This window comes from Thalassophryne amazonica, chromosome 9 (assembly GCF_902500255.1).
Source record: "Thalassophryne amazonica chromosome 9, fThaAma1.1, whole genome shotgun sequence".
In the NCBI taxonomy this organism is placed as follows: Eukaryota; Metazoa; Chordata; class Actinopteri; order Batrachoidiformes; family Batrachoididae; genus Thalassophryne; species Thalassophryne amazonica.
Window position 1 is genome coordinate 22,716,583 of NC_047111.1, and position 24,891 is coordinate 22,741,473.

A 24,891-nucleotide genomic window follows, 5' to 3' on the forward strand; every position below is an offset into this window, starting at 1 on the left:
TCCTACGTTGTCATTTGCCGAACACTTTACGCTGTTTAGCCACGGAGTTAAAATGTGCAATATCTGCGCAAACATTTATGGTCGTGTGCTTTGATTGCATGCAGGTCATTTTATATATATATATATATATATATATATATATATATATATATATAGTAAGTCCCTGGCTGCTCCCTTGTTTGCACTCGGGTCGCCACAGCAAATCCAAGATGGATCTGCATGTTGAATTGGCACAGGTTTTACGCCGGATGCCCTTCCTGACGCAACTCCACATTACATGGAGAAATGTGGCAGGGGTAGGATTTGAACAGGCGCCCTGGTGATCTATAATATGGTTCTCTTTTTAATTGCATCTTTCCTTTTTGATGTTAATCACGTGTTTAGTTGCGTAGCCAAGGATCACATGACTGAAGACAGCGTGTGAAAATTGTTGGTTCATTAAGTGGACAGAATGAAAAGATATACAACATAACTCCTCAAAGCGAATCATTAAATTGAGCAAACACGGCAGAATCAAAATCAGAACGTTTTTATTTCGATTTTTCACAACTTAATGTTGGACGTAGTACAGTTGTGTCTATTTTTCTGACCAGGTTGTGTAGTTTCGTGATATACGAGCCGCTCGTGAACGCACCATGAAGGAGGTGGGTTTTCCTCCTTTTTTTTTCTGCTGTTTGGTCGGAACGAAGATTTTTCTTCCCCACAAAATCAAATTCTGCTGCCGTGAGATTTAATGAGGATTAAAGCAGAAATACAGCACGACCTAAAGTCCTTTCCGGGTTTAACAGCCGAAGTTTTAACCTGCCTGGACTGTAACTATTCCGGTTGGAAAAATAAAGTTATTCTCTTCTTGAAGTTGGAAGGAATGTGAGAAAGTTTTAAAAATATTAGAAAACTTTTGATATAATTTTTTCCCCTCGTAATTTTCTTCGAATTTGGTGGTGATGAAGAATAACGGGATCTAAAGCCGCTGGAAGAGTCGTCGATATTTTTTGGATGCGTGCACCAAGAAGACGAAAGAAAAGAGACTTTTGTATAAAAATGTTTTTTGGATGAAACCCGCTGAAACCTTAAAGAAGCCCAATGAACGGCACACAGTCCACATTAACTGACAGGTAGGACTTATTTCAGTTTAAAAACCGATTCATTGTTTCTGTGGAACCAGGGGCGTATTAAACCGGTTCTGGGCCCCAACCACCAGAACTGTGGGCACCCCGTATCCTCTGTTTGCTTTTTTGTTTCTACTTCTTATTTTACTGCGCTTTGTGACAGACTAAACAAAGATATATTCTAAATATTAGTATGACAAAGGCAATCATTTAAATAACACCAAAATATGGCTTTAAAATCACAATATAAATAGCAATATTAAATTAGCTCGTTAGCAGTTCTCCACATGGACAGATGACAGCTTTGAAAACGGAATCAAAACACTTGCAACAAACTTTCTTTTGAATGGTTCTGAGAAGCTATTAGCACGATGGTGCACGGTGAATATGTTTTGAGATAAGCCTTTGAAACTTGTGTCAAATGTCTTTGAATGTGTTCAGTACATATGCGGTCTGGGGTTCGGAACCCTGATCTGAAGGTCCAGATCCATCTTGAGTATATTAAATTGCTGTCTCATAATTTTGCTGGGTCATGTTTGTTTTCAACACTGCTACAGGTACCGGAGACAGAATGCCTCTGATTGGCTGGTCATCATCACATGACAAACCCTGTGCCATCTGATTGGTTGACAGAAACCCTGATCCAGGGGACCTCCCCAACACCCTTCCATAGGTGTCAGACTGATTCCTGAAAGGGCCGAAAGGGTGCAGGTTTTCTTGGTATCCACTAACTCCTTCAGGTGATCACCTGGTGGAGTTGGCGGTTACCAAGAAAACCTGCACCCTTTCAGCCCTTTCTGGAATCAGTTTGACACCTGATACACAAATGTTTGTTGTCACGCTGTCACGGTTAGGACATTGCTATTGATATGGTACTGTACTCAACACCATGTTTCTTGCACAACCTGAACCTCAACCCTAACCCAAAGTTCTGAGCTTGAAATTTGTCTTGCCTTCTGCACAGATTTGACACAGTGATGTCCTTCTTTATCTTGCAGTCGTCAAGGCAGTTTGTTATTGGCTGCCTTAGAAAACGGTGGAATATGGTACCATATCAATAGCCACTTCCTGTTGTGTACTGTTTTGTTCTTTAAATGATCTGCATTTACAAGCTTTTCCCCTGCTTTCACATAAAGGCAAGTTAATGTTTTTGTTCTTCTTCTTCTTACAACTTTAGTAATTAAATCATGGTTTTCAATTACTTTTGGCAAGTGCTTCATGTTTGAGAAATGAGTTTTTCCTACAAACTGTTAAGAGCAAATTTTTTAAGGATCAGGCAGGCTGTGATTCAAGCCGACTCGGATTTCAATGAAACATGGCTCGGAGATGGAACCTACCAAGAAACAAACGTTCCCAAATTTTTTTTCGAGTGAAAAACAAATGGTGACCTTACCAGGGGTCATCAAAGTTCAAGGCAAAAATATGCAAAACTGATATTTCATTAGGCGGCACAGTGGATTAGTGGTTAGCACTGTTGCCTCACAGCGAGACAGTCATGGGTTCAATTCCCGTGGCCTTTCTGTGTGGCGTTTGCATGTTCTCCCTGTGTTTGCGTGGGTTTCCTCCGGGTGCTCTGGTTTCCTCCCACATCCAAAGACAGGCAGGTTAAGTGGATTGGAATCTTTAAATTGTCTGTAGGTGTGTGTGTGTGGGTGTGTCTGTGTTTGTTTGTCTGTTTATGGCCCTGCGACAGACTGGCGTCCTGTCCTGGGTGTACCCCGCCTCACGCCCTATGACTGCTGGGATAGGCCCCTGTGACCCTTAATTGGACTAAGCGGTAGAAGATGAATGAATGATATTTCATTAAATTCCCATCTTTCAAGTAGTGTAACATTCAGCACCATCAAGTCCCCAAGCCACTTTAAGTATCAAATGACTTAATGGGCTCGACGGCCTTTTTTTTACATGTTCCGGGCCACCACGGGCCAGTGAAGTTCATATTTCACTGGTCCGTATGGGCCATTAAGAATTAAAATCGCTTTGGGCAGATTTATTAGTCTAATGCCGCGTTCACACCGGGCGCGATCAGATGCTACAAATTCGCGGGGGTCGCGTGGCAACGGACGCGCCTCCTTCACCCGGTGTGTCGCTCTGCTTTTGCTGCGAAAATTCGCCCCGGTGCGTCATTAAATAGGAGGAGCTTCCATTCAGCTCGCCGGCTCCGGTTGTCAGTCAAGTTAACATGACGGACCTTGATCACACGGAGCGAGTTGTTGTGGAAAGCTGACAAACGTCATGAGACGTTCCCAATTCAGGCAGTATCATTATTTGCTGCAGGAGCTGCGTGTGGATGACGGCTGCTTTCAGCGGTCCTTCTGCCTCTGCAGGACCCAACTTGAGGACCAACTGTCCCGTTCACGCGCGCACATGTAAACAATTAAAAAAAAAAAGAAAAAAAAAAGAAAAAGAAACTCCGCTCCCGCTGCTGTGGGGCTGCTGCTCCTCCAAAAACTCTTGTCATAGTTGTGAAATAAAGGACAAAAGAGACATACGTCCTGCTCACAGGCTGCTACCAGAGACAGGACATGTTGCACCACTTCGGCAATGAAGTGCAGACAAACTTCGTCTGCAGACGCATCTTCTGATGTGGCGCAAATTTCGCTTCAACATCGACGCGTCATTTTCGCTTAAGCAAGATCGAGCGCAGTGAATATTATGAATTTCTTGAAACCTCCTGCCCCTGGGCAGAAACCAGGAAAGCAAAGGAAAGAACAGCTATCACCCTCAAAACAAGCACAGAAGAGGAAGGCTGCTGATGCTGAATATGAGAAGAAAAGGGTGAGGAAAACTTGGCAAACTTCCTGGAAGAAAAGACGGCCATAGCTGGAGCGTGATGAGGAGAGTGAGGTTGTGTTCTGTGGAACTTGTAGGGCCATGCCAGAATATGCTAACAAGTAAGTATAAATATACCATGTCCTGGTAGACAATGTGGTATGATTTCATACGCCAGTTTAAAAGTCTAATCAGTATGCCCTTGTGGAAACCCCACGGTGACAACATTAACAAGGGAACTTGGTTTATGAAATTTAACATATTAATTTTGTAAATGATCAAGAAATAAATTTATTTTTGTATTAATGTCTGAGTGTTGAAAAAATTCCTATCAGTTACCTACCGACATTTTTTTCAAAGTTTACTCACTTTAAGGTTTTTATCATGTAGTACAAGAATTTTGTGTTTGTTTTCAAGTGTTTTTACATTAAGGAAACCCAATTCTAATGTCTGAGTGTTGATTTAAAAAATTCTTATCAGTTACCCCCCGGTTCGGCACAGGCGTGAAAGTATGGGCCAGTGATATTTTCATCCGGGCCAGTAACTTTCAGATTCTACTGGCCCTGTGGGCCAGTGCATAAATTGCCTTATTGTCAAGCCCTGACCTATGGAGGCAAACTTTCATCTTATCTAAATATTAGGTTGGGGAATCGATGGTGCTGAATATAGGGGGCGCTCAAAGTCTGGTCATTTTGCAAAATTGGCTGTATTTAAAGGACCATAACCCTCTGCGCCATCAAGATCCCAACCAGATTTCATTGCTATCAACAAATATAGGCCCTACTCTATCAGATGCAACTGAAAAAACATTGGGGTTTTGATGGCGCTGGCCACCAGGGGGTGCCAAAGTACTGGACTTACCCAATTTTGAGGAAGTTTAGCACCACCTGGTGGCCCGCGCCATCAGCCCTTTTTACAGAATTTGCAGGAGTGGATAAACCAACATCTCTACTTTATATAACAGTTAGCAGAATTTTGGGCACTCCTCTTATACTGGTTTGATACCCCTTTAAAATCAGGTCATTGAACACATGCTCGGTAATTGCATGAAGTACCACATGAATGCATGTATGACCTGATGATGTTATCTTTTGATTCTCCTTCCCTTCTTCTTCTTCTTTGTCTTTCGGCAGTTCCCGTTAGGGGTCGCCACAGCAGATCAATTGTTTCCATCTCACCCTGTCCTCTGTATCTTCCTCTGTCACACCAACCACCTGCATGTCCTCTCTCAGCACATCCATGAACCTCCTCTTTGGTCTCCCTCTTCTCCTCCTGCCTGGTGGCTCCATCCTCAGCATCCTTCTCCCTATATACCCTGGGTCCCTCCTCTGCACATGTCCAAACCATCTCAATCTCGCCTCTCTGACTTTGTCTCCAAACCTTCCCACCTGAGCTGTCCCTCTGATATGTTCATTCCTAATCTTGTCCATTCTTGTCACTCCCAAAGAGAATCTCAAAATCTTCAGCTCTGCCACTTCCAGCTCTGCCTCCTGTCTTTTTGTTAGTGCCACTGTCTCTAAACCATACAACATAGCTGGTCTCACTACTGTTTTGTAAACTTTCCCCTTCACTCTTGCTGATATTCTTTGGTCACAAATCACTCCTGCCACCTTTCTCCACCCACTCCACCCTGCCTGCACTCTCTTCTTCACCTCTCTACCACACTCTCCATTACTTTGAACAGTTGACCCCAAATATTTAAACTCATCTACTTTCACCACTTCTACTGCTCCCTCTCATTCACACACATGTACTCAGTCTTGCTTCTACTGACTTTCATTCCCCTTCTCTCCAAAGCATATCTCCACTTCTCCAGACTAGACTCAACTTGCTCTCTACTCTCACTACAGATCACAGTGTCATCTGCATACATCATAGTCCATGGGGACTCCTGTCTGATCTCATCTGTCAACCTGTCCATCACCACTGCAAACAAGAAAGGACTCAGAGCTGATCCTTGGTAATCCCACCTCCACCTTGAATGAGTCTGTCATTCCGACTACGCATCTCACCGCTGTCACACTATTCTTGTACATGTCCTGCACTACCCTAACATAATTCTCTGCCACTCCAGACTTCCTCATACAATGCCACAACTCTTCTCTTGGCACCCTATCATAAGCTTTTTCTAAGTCCACAAACACACAATGTAACTCTTTCTGTCCTTCTCTGTACTTTTCCAACAGTATTCTCAGAGCAAACATTGCATCTGTAGTGCTCTTTCTCGGCATGAAACCATATTGCTGCTCACAGATCTTCACCTGTTTTCTAAGCCTAGCTTCCCATAACTTCATGCTGTGGCTGATCAGTTTTATGCCTCTGTAGTTACTGCAGCTCTGCACATCACCCTTGTTCTTGAAAATAGGAACCAGCACACTTCGTCTCCACTCGTCAGGCATCCTCTCACTTTCCAAGATTTTATTAAACAATCTGGTTAGAAACTCTACTGCCATCTCTCCTAGACATTTCCATGCCTCCATTGGAATGTCATCTGGACCAACTGCCTTTCCACTCTTCATCCTCTTCATAGCAGCCCTCACGTCTTCCTTGCTAATCTCTTTTACTTCCTGATTTACTCTCACCACATCATCCAGCCTTTTCTCTCGCTCATTTTCTTTATTCATCAACTCTTCAAAATATTCCCTCCACCTTCTCTGCACACACTCCTCACTTGTCAGCACATTACCATGTGCATCTTTTACCACCCTAACCTGCTGCACATCCTTTCCAGCTCTGTCCCTTTGTCTGGCCAATCGGTACAAGTCCTTTTCTCCTTCCTTACTATTCAACTTCTTGTACAGCTTGCAATATGCCTTTTCCTTTGCTTTTGCCACTTCTCGCCTTACGCCGCATCTCCTTGTACTCCTGTCTACTTTCTTCGTCTCTCCGACTACCCCAAAACTTTTTCGCCAACCTCTTTCTCATTATGCTTTCCTGGACCTCTTCATTCCACCACCAAGTCTCCTTGTCTTCCTTCCACTGTCCAGATGTCATACCCAGTACTGCCCTAGCTGTCTCCCTCACCACATCTGCAGTACTTTTCCAGTTGTCCAAAATTGCTTCCCCTCCAACTAGTGCTTCTCTCACCTGCTTGCTAGATTTCACACAACAGTCTTCCTCCTTCAGCTTCCACCATCTGATCCTTTGTTGAGCTCTCACTCTCTTCTTCTTTACCTCTAAAGTCATCCTACAAACAACCATCCTATGCTGTCTAGTGACACTCTCTCCTGCTACCACCTTACAGTCTGTGATTTCTTTTAGCTTGCATCTCCTATAAAGAATGTAGTCCACCTGTGTGCACCTTCCTCCACTCTTATATGTTACCCTGTGCTCCTCCCTTTTCTTAAAGTAGGTATTCACCACAGCCATTTCCATCCTTTTTGCAAAATCAGCTACCATCTGTCCTTCCCCATTCCTATCCTTGATACCATATCTACCCATTACTTCCTCATCACCTCTGTTCCCTTCACCAACATGCCCATTGAAGTCTGCTCCTATCACCACTCTTTCATGCTTGGGCACACTCTCCACCACCTCATCTAACACACTCCAGAAATCTTCTTTCTCCTTCATCTCACAGCCTACCTGTGGGGCATATGCACTGATGATATTCATCATCACCCCTTCAATTTCCAACTTAACACTCATCACCCTGTCAGACACTCACTTAACCTCCAACACACTTTTAACATACTCTTCCTTTAAAATGACCCCAACACCATTTCTCTTCCTGTCCTCACCATGGTACAACAACTTGTACCCACTGCCAATGATCCTGCTCTTACTTCCCTTCCACTTGGTCTCTTGCACACACAATATGTCTACCTTTCTCCTCTCCATCATATCAGCCAGCTCTCTCCCTTTACCAGTCATACTACCAACATTCAAAGTCCCCACTCTCATTTCCACCCTTCTAGTTTTCTTCTTCTCCCGCTGTTCGTGGCAATGTTTTCCTCCTCTTCTTCGTCATCTTCCCTTATGTACAGTTAATCCATTACATGTGTATTGGTATCAGCTGCTATGGCATCAAGCTTGTGAACATGTCCTGTTCAATAGAACATAAGAATTTTCCTGAAGTTATTTTTCCCATACCTAAATCCTCAAGTCTGCCAAGGGAAAAGGCAATTTGAGGCATATCCAAGTACATCATGCATGAACTGCAGATTAATAGAGCACAAAATTAAATAAAACCGTTTTTCTTCTATTTAATGATTACTTACATCATATTTCTGGTGATACACGTGGACCATGATGGAAATATGTGTTTTCACTTTTCTGCATTATCCACGTATTCTTTGATGCACATACTTTGGTATGTGTATTGAATTATAGTAAAATAAATAAATTCTGTCAGTTGATACTGTGCCACGCGACATATAAATCAGAAATGTTTCCGAATTGGACACAGACCATATTGGGCCGAGGTGGTCTTACATGGCAAGACATCCAAAAGTGTGCAAAACCATCATCTGGAAGCAAAAGTAGAGTTCAACATTCCAAACATTTTGTTTTTGCATTTCAGAAAGATTAAACTCTTGTCCCCATCAAAACACTAAACCGTTTAAGGTGATGTAATTTTGGATGTTAGCATTACAGACTTGTTCAGAAATCACGGTCAGTTTCAGGAGTGCAATCTGAGTTTGTACACTGCGTGGAACTGTGGTATTCAATTGACATAGTGTTATTCAGTTGAGATTGGTTGCCGGTGCGGGAGACAAAATGCCTCTGATTGGTTGATCAATGCCGTACTGTGCTGAGTTCAAATTCTTCCCCCCATGTATACAAATGTTTGTAGTAGATCTGGACTTCTTGTAGCATTCCTGTAGAATTTCATCTTTTGGGATACTTCTGCCGTAGCTGTCGCCACTTCAAATTAAATTATTACAGGGTCTATTTAACGAGTTGTAAGGAAAGTGACTGTGCGTTCTCCCAAAACACAGAGGTTATATGAACCAGCGGTACTGACAGGTGATTATTGATATGGTTACCGACCAGAGAGGATATATTGTCTCATAAGACACAAGATGACAACTGATCAATTGTTTTATCCTGAAGATGTGGGTTTAAATGTAATATTACATTTAATACAAGTATGTTGCCCATAATGGTCAGGGACACAATTCTAAGTTGATTTTTGGCTGTTAGCAAACAATTTTTGCCAAAACGTTAACTTCTCAAAAGGATAAACGGTTGAGACCTTCCCACACATTTGAGCAGCTTTTGTTGATATGAGCATTTCTGAGCTTTTAGTACATGTCCTACTTGAAACCCAAAATTCAGTCAAAAAGGGCATTTTATAACTGTCAGAAATGCGTGATTTTTAAAAAAAATTTTTTTTTTGGGCACGCAGGGCTTTGACCTCTTAATATGAATAGTTTTACGGTTCTTGAGTTTTAAAAATGTGAATGTTTGCCGGACGGACAGAATTTCTCTTGACAAGCACAAACTTACAGTTGTGAATATTATACTTCAAGTTGTATTTATGGTATGAGCTGGCTGAGACTTACACAAAAGCGACATATAGACAATGGGTTAAAAAAATAAGAAAAGCTACGGCGTTCAGGCAGATGCGGGTCTGAAATGTAGGTGTTTCCTTAAAAAAGGGATATATTGTTTTCTTATGTCTGACAGTAATAATGAAAACTCTGCTTTATTAGTGGTTATTTGTTTATTCATGAAATACAAAAAAAAAAAAAAAATATCCTTGTTTTTCCACTTAATGTTGTAGATATTCTGTACCATTATTGGAAGTTTGTATTTTGAGCAATTTTTTTTTTTTTTTTACTTCTGGGCGGACTGTTATGTTGACCGTCATGGATTACATTATTCATCATCCACCCCACACACACAAAATTAAAAGCAGTTGTAAAAGTGGGTTTTTATATTTAAGTGTTAAATGACACTGAAGAAGCATCACTGAATAAAGATGAATGTGAACACAGCATTATATATAAAATATGTTCCATCATTCAGAATTAATTCATAAAAAGTTTGACAGGAAAATATTCTGTGTTGTTGTTAAAAGGTCAAGTTGCATGACTTCAAAATTAAATATTTATGTTGATTAAATTCAGCTCCTGTAGGACATTTTTCAAATGGAAAAGAAAATCAAAAAAATTTAACCGAGGAAATTAAATCCAGTCGGGCTGTACCGTCTCAGAGAATTTAAATGTTTTTATTTTGTGCTTGTGAGATGCCTGAAGAGTGAAAATGTGTCAGAGCAAAAGATCGCAGTTTAATCTCAGATCTATACTTGAATTTTTTTTAAATGTGAGCAATGCTGCTTTTTGAATTTACACAATTACATTTAAAAAAAAGTTTTAGACCTTTTTGCAACTGATCTGGCAGGAATATTAAAGTTTAAGGAGGCAAAAACCTGAAACCTTTGCAACACAATTAAAGACATAATATGTTTCTTTATTGAACATTGCAGACAGAAAATGAAAAAAAAAAAATACCAGCGGTTTTTGTCAGCGGTTCTTAGCAGCAGAACGATTGCTGATGAAGTTGTGCGGCTCTGGAGCTTGTTAGTGTTTGGCACCAGCCCCAAGCATTATTGGGCAGGCGTGTGTTTTTCTAAAACCTTCACAAGGTGAAATGCTGCAGCTATATTAACGGTTGATTTTCAGGTTTTCACATTCCAGTCCACATAAGTCACTTGTGTATTTTTAAACTTCAGTAATCAGGAGTGAGGAAACGCCAAAATAATGGCACACATGACTTCCTCGGAAAGTCAAACAAGTCATTAGATGTTTTTTTTTCTTTTTGTCCTTCCTTCTGCAGAAGAATGACGATGCGCTGACCCCATGTTGTAACAAAAGAGTCTCTTCTGTGTAATTAAATTTTGTGAGCATCCATCAGAAATTCCACATAAACTTTGAGTTAAGAAGTTAAAGCCTTCTGAAAGCACGACACCCAAAGAATGGGACCAAAAAGGGTGAAAACAAAAGGACTCTGGACTGGAACATGCGTTTGGACTTTAAAATTTATATTTAATTTATAGTGTTTTATGTTATTTGAGGGTTTATGTTGGTAGCACAAATCCACAGTGGGCAGTGCTGTTGCTTTAAAGCAAGAAGGTCATCATGGGTTTGGTTCCATCAAACTCAGTTCCTGCCTGTGCAGGCACTCTGGTTTCCTCCCATCATAAAACCTGACCCGGAGCAAAGACCTTTGGGTTTGTTCTCACAGCAGGTGTTTTTGACAAGATTATCAACTCCAGCAAATTCATGTAGCGAGGCAGACATACAAAATATCACTATGATTGTGCATTTTATGATAAACGAGCAGATGTACTCATCTTGGTCCAGGTGAAGAGTAGTCACCACGTTTTTAGTGTTTTAAAGGAAAAAAATTAAGCACACTATTGGAATCGGCGCATCAACGTGATGACGTTCGGCCTGTGAATAAATGACTCCTGTTCAATCTTTTAAACATGCGCTACCTCTGAATAGTGTTAAGGTATTTATTATATGTTTTGTTTTATTTTTCATTTTATTATTTCACATTCTGTATTGTATTGACTTAGAATGATTCCACACACTCCCATACAGTAGGTGGCGGTATGTACCTCTATAGCTGGTTTGCAGTCCACCAGTAAACACAAACAAGTACATTTATTTTTACTTATTTATGTTTTAAATATATTTTTAAACTGTGACTTTAAGGTGAGCATCTTAAAGCAGTGATTCGACTTGATTTAATCATTCATGTGTCTTGAAAATTACATAAATTTGTAGAAGTTGCTAGCATTACACAGTGGTGGGCACAGTTCCGATAATCCGATAACCGATAATTATCAAAGATAATGTTTTCATTATCGGATTATCTTTTTAGATAACTTTACAAACCATTATCGGACTAATTATCTTGTGTTAAATTTTTGTCTGATAATTTTTAGACCGATAACGTGGTAAATAATGCTGAACAGCAACAAATATTCATAAAACTTAAAATCAGTTGAGCACCTACTTGTTAAATGTTTCGTAGCTGGTGTGTAGTTCTACCCTCTGCAAAACAGAGAAGAGCTGCTTTAAGAAGAAACCGCTCTATCCTCTGCAGACAAAGGAGAACTGGTCCCAAAAAAAAACCACCTAATTTCTCTTAACCCCATACTGAAATGCAGGCAGTATCACCCAAGTCATCCAGAGGCATACATTTTTAAGTTATGGTTCAACTTTTAACCAAACTAATGTCGGACAAGTTATTTAAATTGTCATGTCTGAAGTTTTATAAAGTCAAAATATCAGATATATGTTTTAGTTTTAAAGTAATGCCCTAATTTTTAAAGTTTTAGTGTGGATATATGCTGTGCCCAGCAGTGCATTATGGGTAGGATAGGGTAAGCACAGTACGTTCACGACATGAGAAATGCATTTGAAACACTCTGAACAGGCTCTACGGACAGCAGCATTAAACTCTAGTGCCTAAAACTCTCATGAATATATTCTCTAGGTTTATAGACATTGTTATTGTGTCTGCATTTATTAAATTCCATGCATCTTAAATGTAGCAGACACAGATTATCTGGAATTTTGTTTTGGCAAGTTTTCAAGGTCTCTCCTGCCATCTACTGGCCAGTAGTGTTCATTCGCCCTATTGACATATCCCATAATCCCTTGCGTGCCAGAGAGTCGCTGCAGTCAAACAACATATAGAGAATCAACACGATGACAGTTGTAAAAGAATATTATACTACAAAAATGTAATTTTTTTAATGCTTTTTGTCACGTTAATAAGAGACTGCTGCATGATACCCTGAAAACTTGCTAAAACAATTATAACAAATAATCTGTGTCTGTTACGTTTAATCTGTGTGAAATTTAATGAATGCAAACTGAATTTCAGACTTATTATTTATATTAGTCTGGAACAAAGAGGACAAACAGTGTTGTAAAGAACAATAATCAAGACGTTAAAGAGCAAACTTCACTTTCCCCCAGAACGACATGATCAGGAAGCGAGCGTAGCTCGCAGCAGCTCCCAGCAGCTCCCATTGAAAATAACGGAGAGACAGCCTGTGATTCTCGCATGTTTACATAAAATAAACGCAATAACAACATCTATAAACCCAGAGAATATATTCACAAGAGTTTTAGGCACAATATAAAAATAGTTTTATGTTGCGATGTTGATGGTGTTGTCTGTGTGCAGCGGTTAAAGTGCAGTGTGATCAGAGCGTCTCAATGCAGTTCTCAATGTTACTGAGATCTCGCAGCGCGGCGAACTCTCCGAGGTTTTGCGGGATTTGAAACATCAGTAGGGCGAATAGCCAACATTTATGTGTCAAGACAATATTGAGTGCACGTTTTACAATATAATAAAACGTGCCCCCAACATCATAAAACCTGCGCACAATATAATAAAATGAGCACACAATATAATAAAATGAGCGCACATTCTCTCCACATGCAAAACATTTTGCGATGACACTTCCAGGGCTCCGTAAAAATGGCTGTTTTTACAAATAAAAAAATGGAATATTTTACAAAAGCACATTTATCTGTAAACACCAACACGTCACATTAACGTGTTGGTTTACATAATAACCAATCAGTGTTTAGCAGAAGAGGCACATTTTACCCAAAATCCTTTGCGATCTGTCTGTTTTTTACAAAACTTCAAAATTAGTGCATTATTCAACATTAAAAGATATATGTTATATTTTAACTTTGTACAAATGACAGAATTGACATTAATGTAGTTATTCTATCAGTATTCATTTTATTTATATACCAAACCATAACTCAGCATTGCTTTATTTTCCAAGACCTCCGCCTGACCGGAGCGTTGTGATTGGGTAGAGAGCTGGGCTTTGCGGCTGCTCTCAGCTTGCTTCTATGCTGGAAGCCATGTAGTAAACAAGAGCTTCCAGCAGGGGGCATGATGTTCAAAGACAGAAGTGCGGGCTCATTGTTTGGGTCTGTTGTCACTTTTAATACTACCAGAAGCGATCGTGGTGTTAAAACTCAAATTCAGTTTATTAGTAGTTGCAACTGTACCAGAGACAATACTGGAATTTATCGGTTATCTGTAACTTCTGCTACATTTTTGGGTGGTTTATCGTTTTATCTTTATTAAAGATAACTTTTCAGTTATCGGATTATCTGTTATTGAAGTTAATTTTTTGGTTATCTGTACCCACCACTGGCATTACATAATGTGTTAGCTTGACCGAATTCTTTGAGCCGTTTATTACAAATATCTGTAATAATATGGCTTGTGCAGTTAATTGGACTAATGGATCATCTAGGAGGCATGTGCCCCCCCCCCCCCCCCCTCGTCAAGTTGGATGACTGCTTACACACACAGAAAGCCACTACGCTGAGGGTGCCACCTTCACTATGGATGCAAGGAAACTGTGCCACAGAGCCACACACATAAGGTCGTTTATGGTAAACGCGATATGTTACTGTCTGAAATCTCACATGATTAACCAATCAGATTTGCAGAACAAATGTAATTGGATTAGAATGTATAATATACTGTATACTTTTATGGTCAACTTGATTAATTGATTGGGCAGCACAGTGGCTTAGTGGTTAGCACTGTTGCCTCACAGCAAGAAAGTCATGGGATCGATTCCCACCGGTGGCCTTTCTGTGTGGAGTTTACATGTTCTCCTCGTGTTTGCGTGGGTTTTCTCTGGGTGCTCTGGTTTCCCCCCATATCCAAAGACTGGAAACTTGTCTAGGTCTCCCTTGTAAAAGAGGTGTTGATCTCAATGGGACTAACCTGGTTAAATAAAGATTAAATTAACTCTCGGTTTCAGATAACTCACGATCCGATTTTTGGCCCCCAACACTTATGGCTCACTTTTGGCTCACCTGCACTTATTTCATCCATGGAGCAGGTTGTTCAGTGTGTTCCAGGATCTCTTTCCTCAGAATACCACTGAATAAATCTTGTCACAATTCAAGAAATGCTTGTGTTCTTCGGTATCGCCCTGTGGTAATGACATCAGATATGGCGGTGGTGTAGGAAATGAGTTGAGACTTATTTTCCCACTAATGTGTGATGGAGGTCAGCAGGACTCGCTGTGCATGTAGTAGTCAGTAAACCTCAGTCCCCGACAGCTAAACAACTCTCTAGCCACAACGGCCAGAGCCTGGGTTTTAGCCTTCTGGTCATAGTGCCCACCTCCCATGCTGGAGATTGTGAGCTCGTGTCCCGAGGGTGAAGTGATGAGAGAAGAGAATACATACCGAGCACAGAAGTTAAAAAATGCACCACAAATTGGGCTTGAGACCGACCAGAGGATACTTGGTTCAAATTCCAGCCTGACCGAAACCTATGGGCCCTTGGGCAAGGTCCTTAATCCCCTAGTTGCTCCCGGTGTGTAGTGAACATGTTGTGTGGCAGCACCCTGATTTCAGGGTGGATATGAGGCATTATTGTAAAGCGTTTTGAGCGTCTGATGCAAATGGAAAAGCGCTATATAATGCAGTCCATTTACTGACAATGCATCTGCATTTGCCCAAAAAAGGTTTTTGGGAGGAAATTATTCTCAGTATATTTGTTCGCTGACGAATATTTAAAGTGAAACCATGTTGTCCAGTTGTCAAACATGGCATCCAATAGATCAGGCTAAATATATGTGACTGCCATGTGGTTATCTCTGTAGTTAAATCTCTGGTGCGCAGTGCGCCGTTCCTTCCGCTTTCATTCCAAATAGCAGATTGGGCTGTGGTTTGAAGCACTGCAGTAACTCCTTGATCCGTCTTTTGTCAATAGTAAGTCCCTTCAGCTGCTCCCTTGTTTGCATTCGTGGTCGCCACAGCAAATCCAAGGTGGATCTGCATCTTGAACATATTTGGCATACGCAGTAGTTACGGACATCATCTGCACCACTTTTGAAATCAGGGTGAAATTTTCGAGCTGTTCAAAAATTTCATCCCAGTTCCCCAAATCGCCGTCATTGCGTGGTCACATCCAGGTGTTCGTAGTCTTAACAGCTTCAATCATGTTCAGTCATATTTAAATGGGTAGTGCTAATGAATACAGCTTGAAATGTGTTTGATTGTGCTCCACTGGGGTAAAAAAATTTGAAGCAAAAGCAGCCTTTGTTGTGGTTCTCTTTGAGAATGGAGCCGGGCACAACTACTTTTGTTTTTGAGTGGGTTGCCGGGTATGAGCTTGGTAAGCCAGCCAATTGCCAGGTCTTCACTTTGTAAGCCAGCCTGATAGGAGGCATGCCGGAGTAAGCTATTTCATCATCCAGTTTTTGCACTTTTTCTGAGTAGTAGGGGATCGTAATAGAACGGTGTCCTGTAGAATAGTGACTGAATTGTCATTTGTGTTTGATATCTATGTGGGCGTGCAACACAGTCTCACGGCACTTCGTGATGGGATTAAGAAACGTACATTAATCAGGTGTATGTCTTTCCAAATCATGCCCAATCAACTGAATTTACCCCAGGCGGACTCCAGTTAAGTGGAAACAGGAGGCACCTGAGCTCAATTTTGAGCTTTGTGACAAAGGCTGTGAATACTTATGTACGGTTGTATGCAAAAGTTTGGGCACCCCTGATAATTTTCATGATTTTCCTTTAGAAATTATTGGTTGTCTGGATCAGAAATTTCAGTTAAATATATCATATAGCAGATGAACACACTGATATTTGAGAAATTAAATGAAGTTCCTAGTATTTACAGAAAGTGTGCAATAATTCTTTAAACAAAATTAGGCAGGTGCATAAATTTGGGCACCCTTGTCGTTTTATTGATTTGAAAACATTTAGCACTAATTATTGAAACATAAAATTGTTTTGGTAAGCTCACTGGCCTTTGACCTCCTTACACAGGTGAATCCAATCATGAGAAAGGTTATTTAAGGTGGCCATTTGCAAATGTTTCTCCTCTTTGCATCTCTTCTGAGTGGCCTCTAAACAACTCTCAAATGTCCTGAAAACAAAGATCATGGTATAGAGGAAGAATACAAAAAGCTATCTCAGAGATTTCAGCTGTCAATTTGTGAGGAACACACTGTGGAAATGGAAGACCGCAGACACAGTACTAGTTAAGGCCCGAAGTGGTAGGCCAAGAAAAATCTCAGATAAGATGAAGCAAAGGATGGTGAGAACAGTCATAGTCAACCCACAGACCTGCTCCAAAGACCTACAACATGATCTTGCTGCAGATAGCGTCTCTGTGCATTGTTCAACTACAACCCCTGGCAAAAATTATGGAATCACCGGCCTCGGAGGATGTTCATTCAGTTGTTTAATTTTGTAGAAAAAAAGCAGATCACAGACATGACACAAAACTAAAGTCATTTCAAATGTCAACTTTCTGGCTTTAAGAAACACTATAAGAAATCAGGAAAAATAATTGTGGCAGTCACTAACAGTTACTTTTTTAGACCAAGCAGAGGGAAAAAAATATGGACTCACTCAATTCTGAGGAATAAATTATGGAATCACCCTGTAAATTTTCATCCCCAAAACTAACACCTGCATCAAATCAGATCTGCTCGTTAGTCTGCATCTAAAAAGGAGTGATCACACCTTGGAGAGCTGTTGCACCAAGTGGACTGACATGAATCATGGCTTCAACACGAGAGATGTCAATTGAAACAAAGGAGAGGATTATCAAACTCTTAAAAGAGGGTAAATCATCACGCAATGTTGCAAAAGATGTTGGTTGTTCAGTCAGCTGTGTCTAAACTGTGGACCAAATACAAACAACATGGGAAGGTTGTTAAAGGCAAACATACTGGTAGATCAAGGAAGACATCAAAGCGTCAAGACAGAAAACTTAAAGCAATATGTCTCAAAAATCGGAAATGCACAACAAAACAAATGAGGAACGAATGGGAGGAAACTGGAGTCAACGTCTGTGACCGAACTGTAAGAAACCGCCTAAAGGAAATGGGATTTACATACAGAAAAGCTAAATGAAAGCCATCATTAACACCTAAACAGAAAAAAAAACAAGGTTACAATGGGCTAAGGAAAAGCAATCGTGGACTGTGGATGACTGGATGAAAGTCATATTCAGTGATGAATCTCGAATCTGCATTGGGCAAGGTGATGATGCTGGAACTTTTGTTTGGTGCCGTTCCAATGAGATTTATAAAGATGACTGCCTGAAGAGAACATGTAAATGTCCACAGTCATTGATGATATGGGGCTGCATGTCAGGTAAAGGCACTGGGGAGATGGCTGTCATTACATCATCAATAAATGCACAAGTTTACGTTGATATTTTGGACACTTTTCTTATCCCATCAATTGAAAGGATGTTTGGGGATGATGAAATCATTTTTCAAGATGATAATGCATCTTGCCATAGAGCAAAAACTGTGAAAACATTCCTTGCAAAAAGACACATAGGGTCAATGTCATGGCCTGCAAATAGTCCGGATCTTAATCCAATTGAAAATCTTTGGTGGACGTTGAAGAAAATGGTCCATGACAAGGCTCCAACCTGCAAAGCTGATCTGGCAACAGCAGTCAGAGAAAGTTGGAGCCAGATTGATGAAGAGTACTGTTTGTCACTCATTAAGTCCATGCCTCAGAGACTGCAAGCTGTTATAAAAGCCAGAGGTAGTGCAACAAAATACTAGTGATGTGTTGGAGCGTTCTTGTTGTGTGGGCCGCTGAAGAGGAGGTACTGCTGGCCCACCACCACCAGAGGGCGCCCTGCTTGGAGTGCGGGCTCCAAGCACGAGAGGGCGCCAGACCCAGAGGAAGTGACAGCTGTCACTCATCACACCAGCTGTCACTCATCTACACCAGTACTTAAGCCGGACTGCAACTCCACCTCCCCGCCGAGAAATTGACTACCGAGAGGTAATTTCTCTGCTGACTCATATCGTTGAGTAATTTCTGAACATCTGTTGCAGCCGGTATCCTGTGGTGTTCGCCCTTATCTGGGGAATTGGCGTGTGGCGTGACGACGACGACTGCGCCACAGATAAGTGGTTAAACAAAGAGCTGCACGAGTGTGTGATTCGGAGGTGGAGGTCCTCCTCCTGACTGTGTACAGACTGTAGACCACTGAGTGTAAGGGCTTACACTCATTCATCTTGTCTCTGCTTTTTGCCAGCAGTACCAGGTTCGACAGCCGAAGACAGAGGTCACCTGGGGACTCGGGACTTGGCGGCTCCGGTGTTCTTCAGACCGTTGGTGGTGGAGGCCGTGTGGGACGCGGCCTCTCTCTCGTCGGGGTCTTCTATCTTCGAGCCTGCCCACACGTCACCTGGTGTTAATTGACTTTGCAATTTCTGTATATTTAGTTGTGTATTGTCACAACATTAAATTGTTACCTTTTGGCTTACTCATTGTCCGTTCATTTGCGCCCCCTGTTGTGGGTCCGTGCTACGACACCTTCCCAACAGTTCTTTTGTTTTTCATGATTCCATAATTTTTTCCTCAGAATTGAGTGATTCCATATTTTTTTCCCTCTGCTTGGTTTTAAAAAGTAACAGTTACTGCCACAATTTTTTCTTCCTGATTTCTTATAGTGTTTCTTAAAGCCAGAAAGTTGCCATTTGAAATGACTTTAGTTTTGTGTCATGTCTGTGATCTGCTTTTTTTCTACAAAATTAAACAACTGAATGAACATCCTCCGAGGCTGGTGATTCCATAATTTTTGCCAGGGGTTGTATACAGCACACTTTGCACAAAGAGATGCTTTATGAGAGAGTAATGCAGAGGAAGTCGTTTCTGCATACGCGCCACAAACAGAGTCATTTGAGGTATGCTAAAGCACATTTGGACATGCCAGCTTCATTTTGGAATAAGGTGCTATGGACTGATGATACTAAAATTGAGTTATTTGGACATAACAAGGGGCGGTATGCATGACTGAAAAAGAACACAGCATTCCAAGAAAAAACACTTGCTACCTACAGTAAAATTTGGAGGTGGTTCCATCATGCTGTGTGGTCAGTGCAGGTACTGGGAATCTTGTTGGAGTTGAGGGTCACATGGATTCCAATCAATATCAGCAGATTCATGAGAACAATGTTCATGAATCAGTGACAAAGTTGAAGTTGCACCAGGGCTGAATCTTTCAACAAGACAATGACCCTAAACACTGCTCAAAATGCAGAGGAACAAGTATAACATTCTGGAATGGCCATCTCAGTCCCCAGACTTGAATATTGTTGAAAATCTGTGGTGTGATTTTAAGCGGGCTGTCCATGTTCGGAAACCAACAAACCTGAGATGTTTTGTAAAGAAGAACGGTCCAGAATTCCTTCAACCAGACTCCAGAGTCTCATTGGAAGCTATAGGAAGCATTTAGAGGCTGTTATTTCTGCAAAAGGAGGATCTATTAAATATTGATGTATTTTTTTTCTGTTGGAGTGCCCAAATTTATGCACCTGCCTAATTTTGTTTAAAGAATTATTGCACACTTTCTGTAAATCCTATAAACTTCATTTCACTTCTCAAATATCACTGTGTTTGTCTCTATGATATATTTAACTGAAATTTCTGATCCAAACAACCAATGATTTATAAAGGAAAATTATGGAAATTATCAGGGGTGCTCAAACTTTTACATACCACTGTACATGCAAGGGAGTTTTTCCTTACCACTGTCGCCTGTGTGCTTCAGGTTGGTAAGGTTAGACGTTACTTGTGTGAAGTGCCTTGAGGCAGCTTTGTTGTGATTTAGTGCTATATAAACTAAATAAATAATAAAAAAAAAATGAAATTATGTGACTTCTTATTTTTTTTGTTGTATTTTTTAATAAATTTACAAAAATGTAAAAAAAAAAAAAAAAAAAAACTTTTCCCATTGTCAATATGGGGTATTGTGTGTAGAATTTTCAGGTAAAAAAAAAAAAAATTAATATCCATTTTGGAATAAAGCTGCACCATAACAAAATGCAGAAAAAGTGAAGGGCTGTGAATACTTTCGAGATGCACTGTGTGTGTGTGTGTGTGTGTGTGTGTGTGTGTGTGTGTGTGTGTGTGTGTGTGTGTGTGTGTGTGTGTGTGTGTATGTATGTATGTATGTGTATATATATATATATATATATATATATATATATATATATATATATGACTGCTCAGAGTCCACCTGCATTACCTTTATGGCCCACCAGGGAGTTGCGGGCCACACTTTGTGAATCTGAGTCTCCATTTTTGATGGCTGTGGTGAGGAACTAGAATTCCCCTGTGAGATTTTGCAGTTCCTCAACAGGAAGTCTGTGCACCTCATTCCCATCTGGTCAGCAGTGTCGGAATCACAACAAGCCCTAAATATTCACACTTGTTTTTAAGGGATAAAGTTTATTGGAGAACCAGCAACAATGGTGACTCAGAGTATTATTATCACTTACCCGCAGACCCTTTGCACTGAACTTGAAGGCTGAGATCTGGAGTTACCGCCAAACACTGGGTTTGTCATCACTTCCTATTTGTTCTGGAGTTGTTTTGGTTTCAGTTTTACCTTCACTAATTGACTTGGTCGTTGCAGAGCTTTCCGCTTGTTTGTTGGCTGTCCGAGAACACTGAAGCTTCATTATCTCTTGAAGGGTGTTCTTGGTCTGGCTAACTGTTGCAAAGTAGTTTATCTTCTTCTCCTGGTGCCTTTAGCGTGGCTGAGCTCCCTCATGCTTTCTTCTTTAAAGAATGTATCAGCAACTGGGCCACACTTTGTTTTTTGTTCTTGAAATGTGTGTTTTGATTTTTCAGCCTAATGGCGGTTCGAGGGGCGGCCAGTACACGTACAGTAAGGTTTTGCAATTCCTGCACTGTCCGTGTGATTTGGATGGAAAAGCACTTTGCGCGTTGTGCAACTCCAGCGTGCTATACATGGCTGTTTCTTCAGAAGGGAGCACCTTTAGCTGAATGATCTTTAAGAGGAAAAACTTGTTCAAACCCACTCATCACAATGTCAAAAGTTTATCTTGTTTTAAGGTTCAAGAGAGGACACGCTGCCTTAACAAGAATTTTTTTTTTTTTTTCATTTTTGATATTTTTCTGACCATTAATGAACAAGTAAGGGACACAACTGTAAACTGATTTTTGGCTGTCACCCCATCTTATTTTTGCCTAAAGTTAACTTCTCAAATGAATAATGGACATTTGAACAGCTTTTGTCACCATCTAGTGGGCAGTCTGAGAATGTCAGGGCTTCTGTACATTTTCTACTTGAAATTCAAAAATTCAGTTTAAAAAAAGGCATTTATGAATGTCAGAAATGCATGATTTGTTTGAGGGGCAGGCCTAGCTTTGACCTTCCAATATTAATGTGTAAAAATTTAAAGAGTTTTACGGTTCTTGAGTTTTAAGATACGAAAGGTTTCTGGAAGGACAGAATTTTTTCTGACAGCCACAGCTTACAGTGGTGAACAAATGTAATTTTCCACCACATCTAAATATATGACATAAATCAGATGACACATATGACATATACAACATATGTTTCTCACTCTAAAACATTATATATATTTTCACAAGTTGTTTTACCCGTTGATACATTTGTTACAGTTATACATTTGTGGCTAATCTAGTCGGTTGCCACGTATCGGCCTAATCATTTTAACAAGAGCACCATAATAACTGTCAATATCTTGTATGATGCCTGAGTAAGCACTGGAACGTATTCCAGACCTGAACTGACGGATGTGATATGTATATGTTTGCCATTTCCATCACAGGGGGCAGTGTGGTGCCCCCTGGCACATTTTACAGTAGCTTGTGAAAACTGCAAGGTGGCCTTAATTTGATAGCTAGCATGTGATGCCTTCACAGTTCATTTATTTAACTTGAAAACATCCGTGCAAACATGCTGTAGCTTCATGGATGTTTATAAGATATAAATGACCATAAAGCAACAGCATGTTTGGATATGACGTACAATAAAAACATTTTCCCTTCAAGCAACATTGATTTTTCTTGTGATGACACTGTCCATTTCTGTAGCAACCACCCAATCAATCTCAGATGCAGACCTTTTGGTGGGAAATGACACTGCTGTGGTGTAAATGACGGTGATGCAGTGTAACTGCTATATTTTGCATATTTTAGTAAATACAAAAAAAAAGGCATCTTACAATTAATACTAAAATGTTTTAGATTATTTGAATATTACTGTATTGAGGTACTAGTTAATTAATCAACTATTTTGATAATTAATTAAAAAAAATCAAAATTCTTTGATTTCAGTTTCTTAAATGTGAGTATCACTCACTCACTCATCTTTAACCACTTTTCCTGGTTCAGGTCGCGGGGGCAACAGCTCCAGCAGGGGACCCCAGACTTCCCTTTCCAGGCCACATTGACCACCTCTGACTGGGGGATCCTGAGATGTTCCCAGGCCAGTGTGGAGATATAATCTCTCCACCTAGTCCTGGGTCTTCCCCAGGGTCTCCTCCCAGATGGACGTGCCTGGAACACCTCTCTAGGGAGGCGCCCAGGAGGCATCCTTACCAGATGCTCGAACCACCTCAACTGGCTCCTTTCAACACGAAGGTGCAGTGACTCTACTCCGAGCTCCCCACGGATGACTGAACTTCTCACTCTGTCTCTAAGAGACACCACACACCCTCCTGAGGAAGCCCATTTTGGCTGCTTGTACCCGCGATCTAGTTCTTTCGGTTATGACCCAACCCTCATGACCATAGGTGAGAGTAGGAATGAAGATTTACCAGTAGATCGAGAGCTTCACCTTTTGGCTCAGCTCCCTTTTCATCACAACAGTACGGTAGAACCAGTGCAATACCGCCCCTGCTGCACCGATTCTCCAGCCAGTCTCATTGTCCCCTCACTCATGAACAAGACCCCGAGGTACTTGAACTCCTTCACTTGGGGCAAGACCGTATTCCTTTACTCCTATCAGGCAGCAAAGCTCTGGAAAACATTGATTAACATTTTTCACCATTTTTATGTCTTGTTATGGACTTACAACCTAATCAAGAAAATAATCAATCGAATAATCGATTGTGACAATAATCGTTAGTTGACGTTTACATTCTGTTAATTCTTTCTGCTGATGTGAGGAAAAATAAACTTGTAGCTGAGCTGATTTACAGCTAAACAGCGCTTCCTGCCTGTTTGCAGACAAAAGACACAGCAGATTAAAAACCGCAATGTGCAAAGTTTTTGGCTTTTTTTTTTTTCAGGTTTTTTTTTTTTATGGAGACAAACGTCAGTGTTTCTGTGTTTTGATAATCAGTTGATATGTAAATCTGAACTTTATTGCTCGTTTTGATTGTGGAGGTGTGGCGCCTCCTCCTGGTTTAATCTGTGCACACCTTTGCATGTTTGTCAGGTACGTTCTGTCCTCCTGATGATGTTTCTCTTCGTAACAGATTTAAGAAGCACTTTTGTCGTTGGAGGTTTAAGGTCACTGGTGCAGGAAGAGTTGAGTTGCTTGGTAACGTTTGTGCCAGCTCCAGTAGAGGTTCACTCACTTTTTGGACATCGCTCCAGGGTTGCTAAGTGAAAAAGAATTTGGTTTGAACATTTTGGAACTGTGTGTGCTGGTCTGCAGGGCAAATTCTCCTCTTGGCTTATCTTCAGGAGATAGCCAGTATCTTTCCTGCAGACGCGTCACGCCCACAGGATATTTCCACCCAGAACATCACACAACAGCAGCTAACAAATTTAAGTTCTGTGAGGGTAATAACAGCAGGCGGCACTTTTTAAAAATCTGTTGTCCTGTTTGATTAAAGTCTCGTGCAGTTATCGATGTGAACACACTGACCCTCAGGTCTTATTATTATTATTAATGGTAAATGGGTTGGCCTTTCTATTGCACTTTTCCATCTGAAACAGATTCTCAGATCGCTTTACAATGACGTCACACATTTCAATGTTGGTGTGCTGCCATGCAAGATGCTCAGCTGGAAGCAAATATGGACCTTGCCCAATGGCCCTTTGGTCTAGCAGGGATTTGAACCAAGGATCCTCCGGTCTCAAGTCTAACAGTTTATCCACTAGAGACCATCAGGTACCCATGTTGTTGTTGTTGTTGTTGTAGTAACAATATATTTCTGTAACATTTTTAACATCATACATGTCCACAGTTAGGGACCCGAGAAGAAGTT

At 40.8% G+C, this 24,891-nt stretch overlaps 1 protein-coding gene across 1 annotated transcript in view; it reads left to right on the forward strand.

Moving 5' to 3' along the window:
* Positions 1-536: 536 nt before the first annotated feature.
* Positions 537-24,891, forward strand: part of LOC117517906 (rho guanine nucleotide exchange factor 12-like) — a 107,130-nt gene continuing 82,775 nt past the window's right edge. Inside the window, 1 exon segment of the mRNA XM_034179041.1 lies at positions 537-1,115. Within this exon segment, the coding sequence (XP_034034932.1) occupies positions 1,084-1,115 (32 nt within the window). The 5' untranslated portion in view covers positions 537-1,083.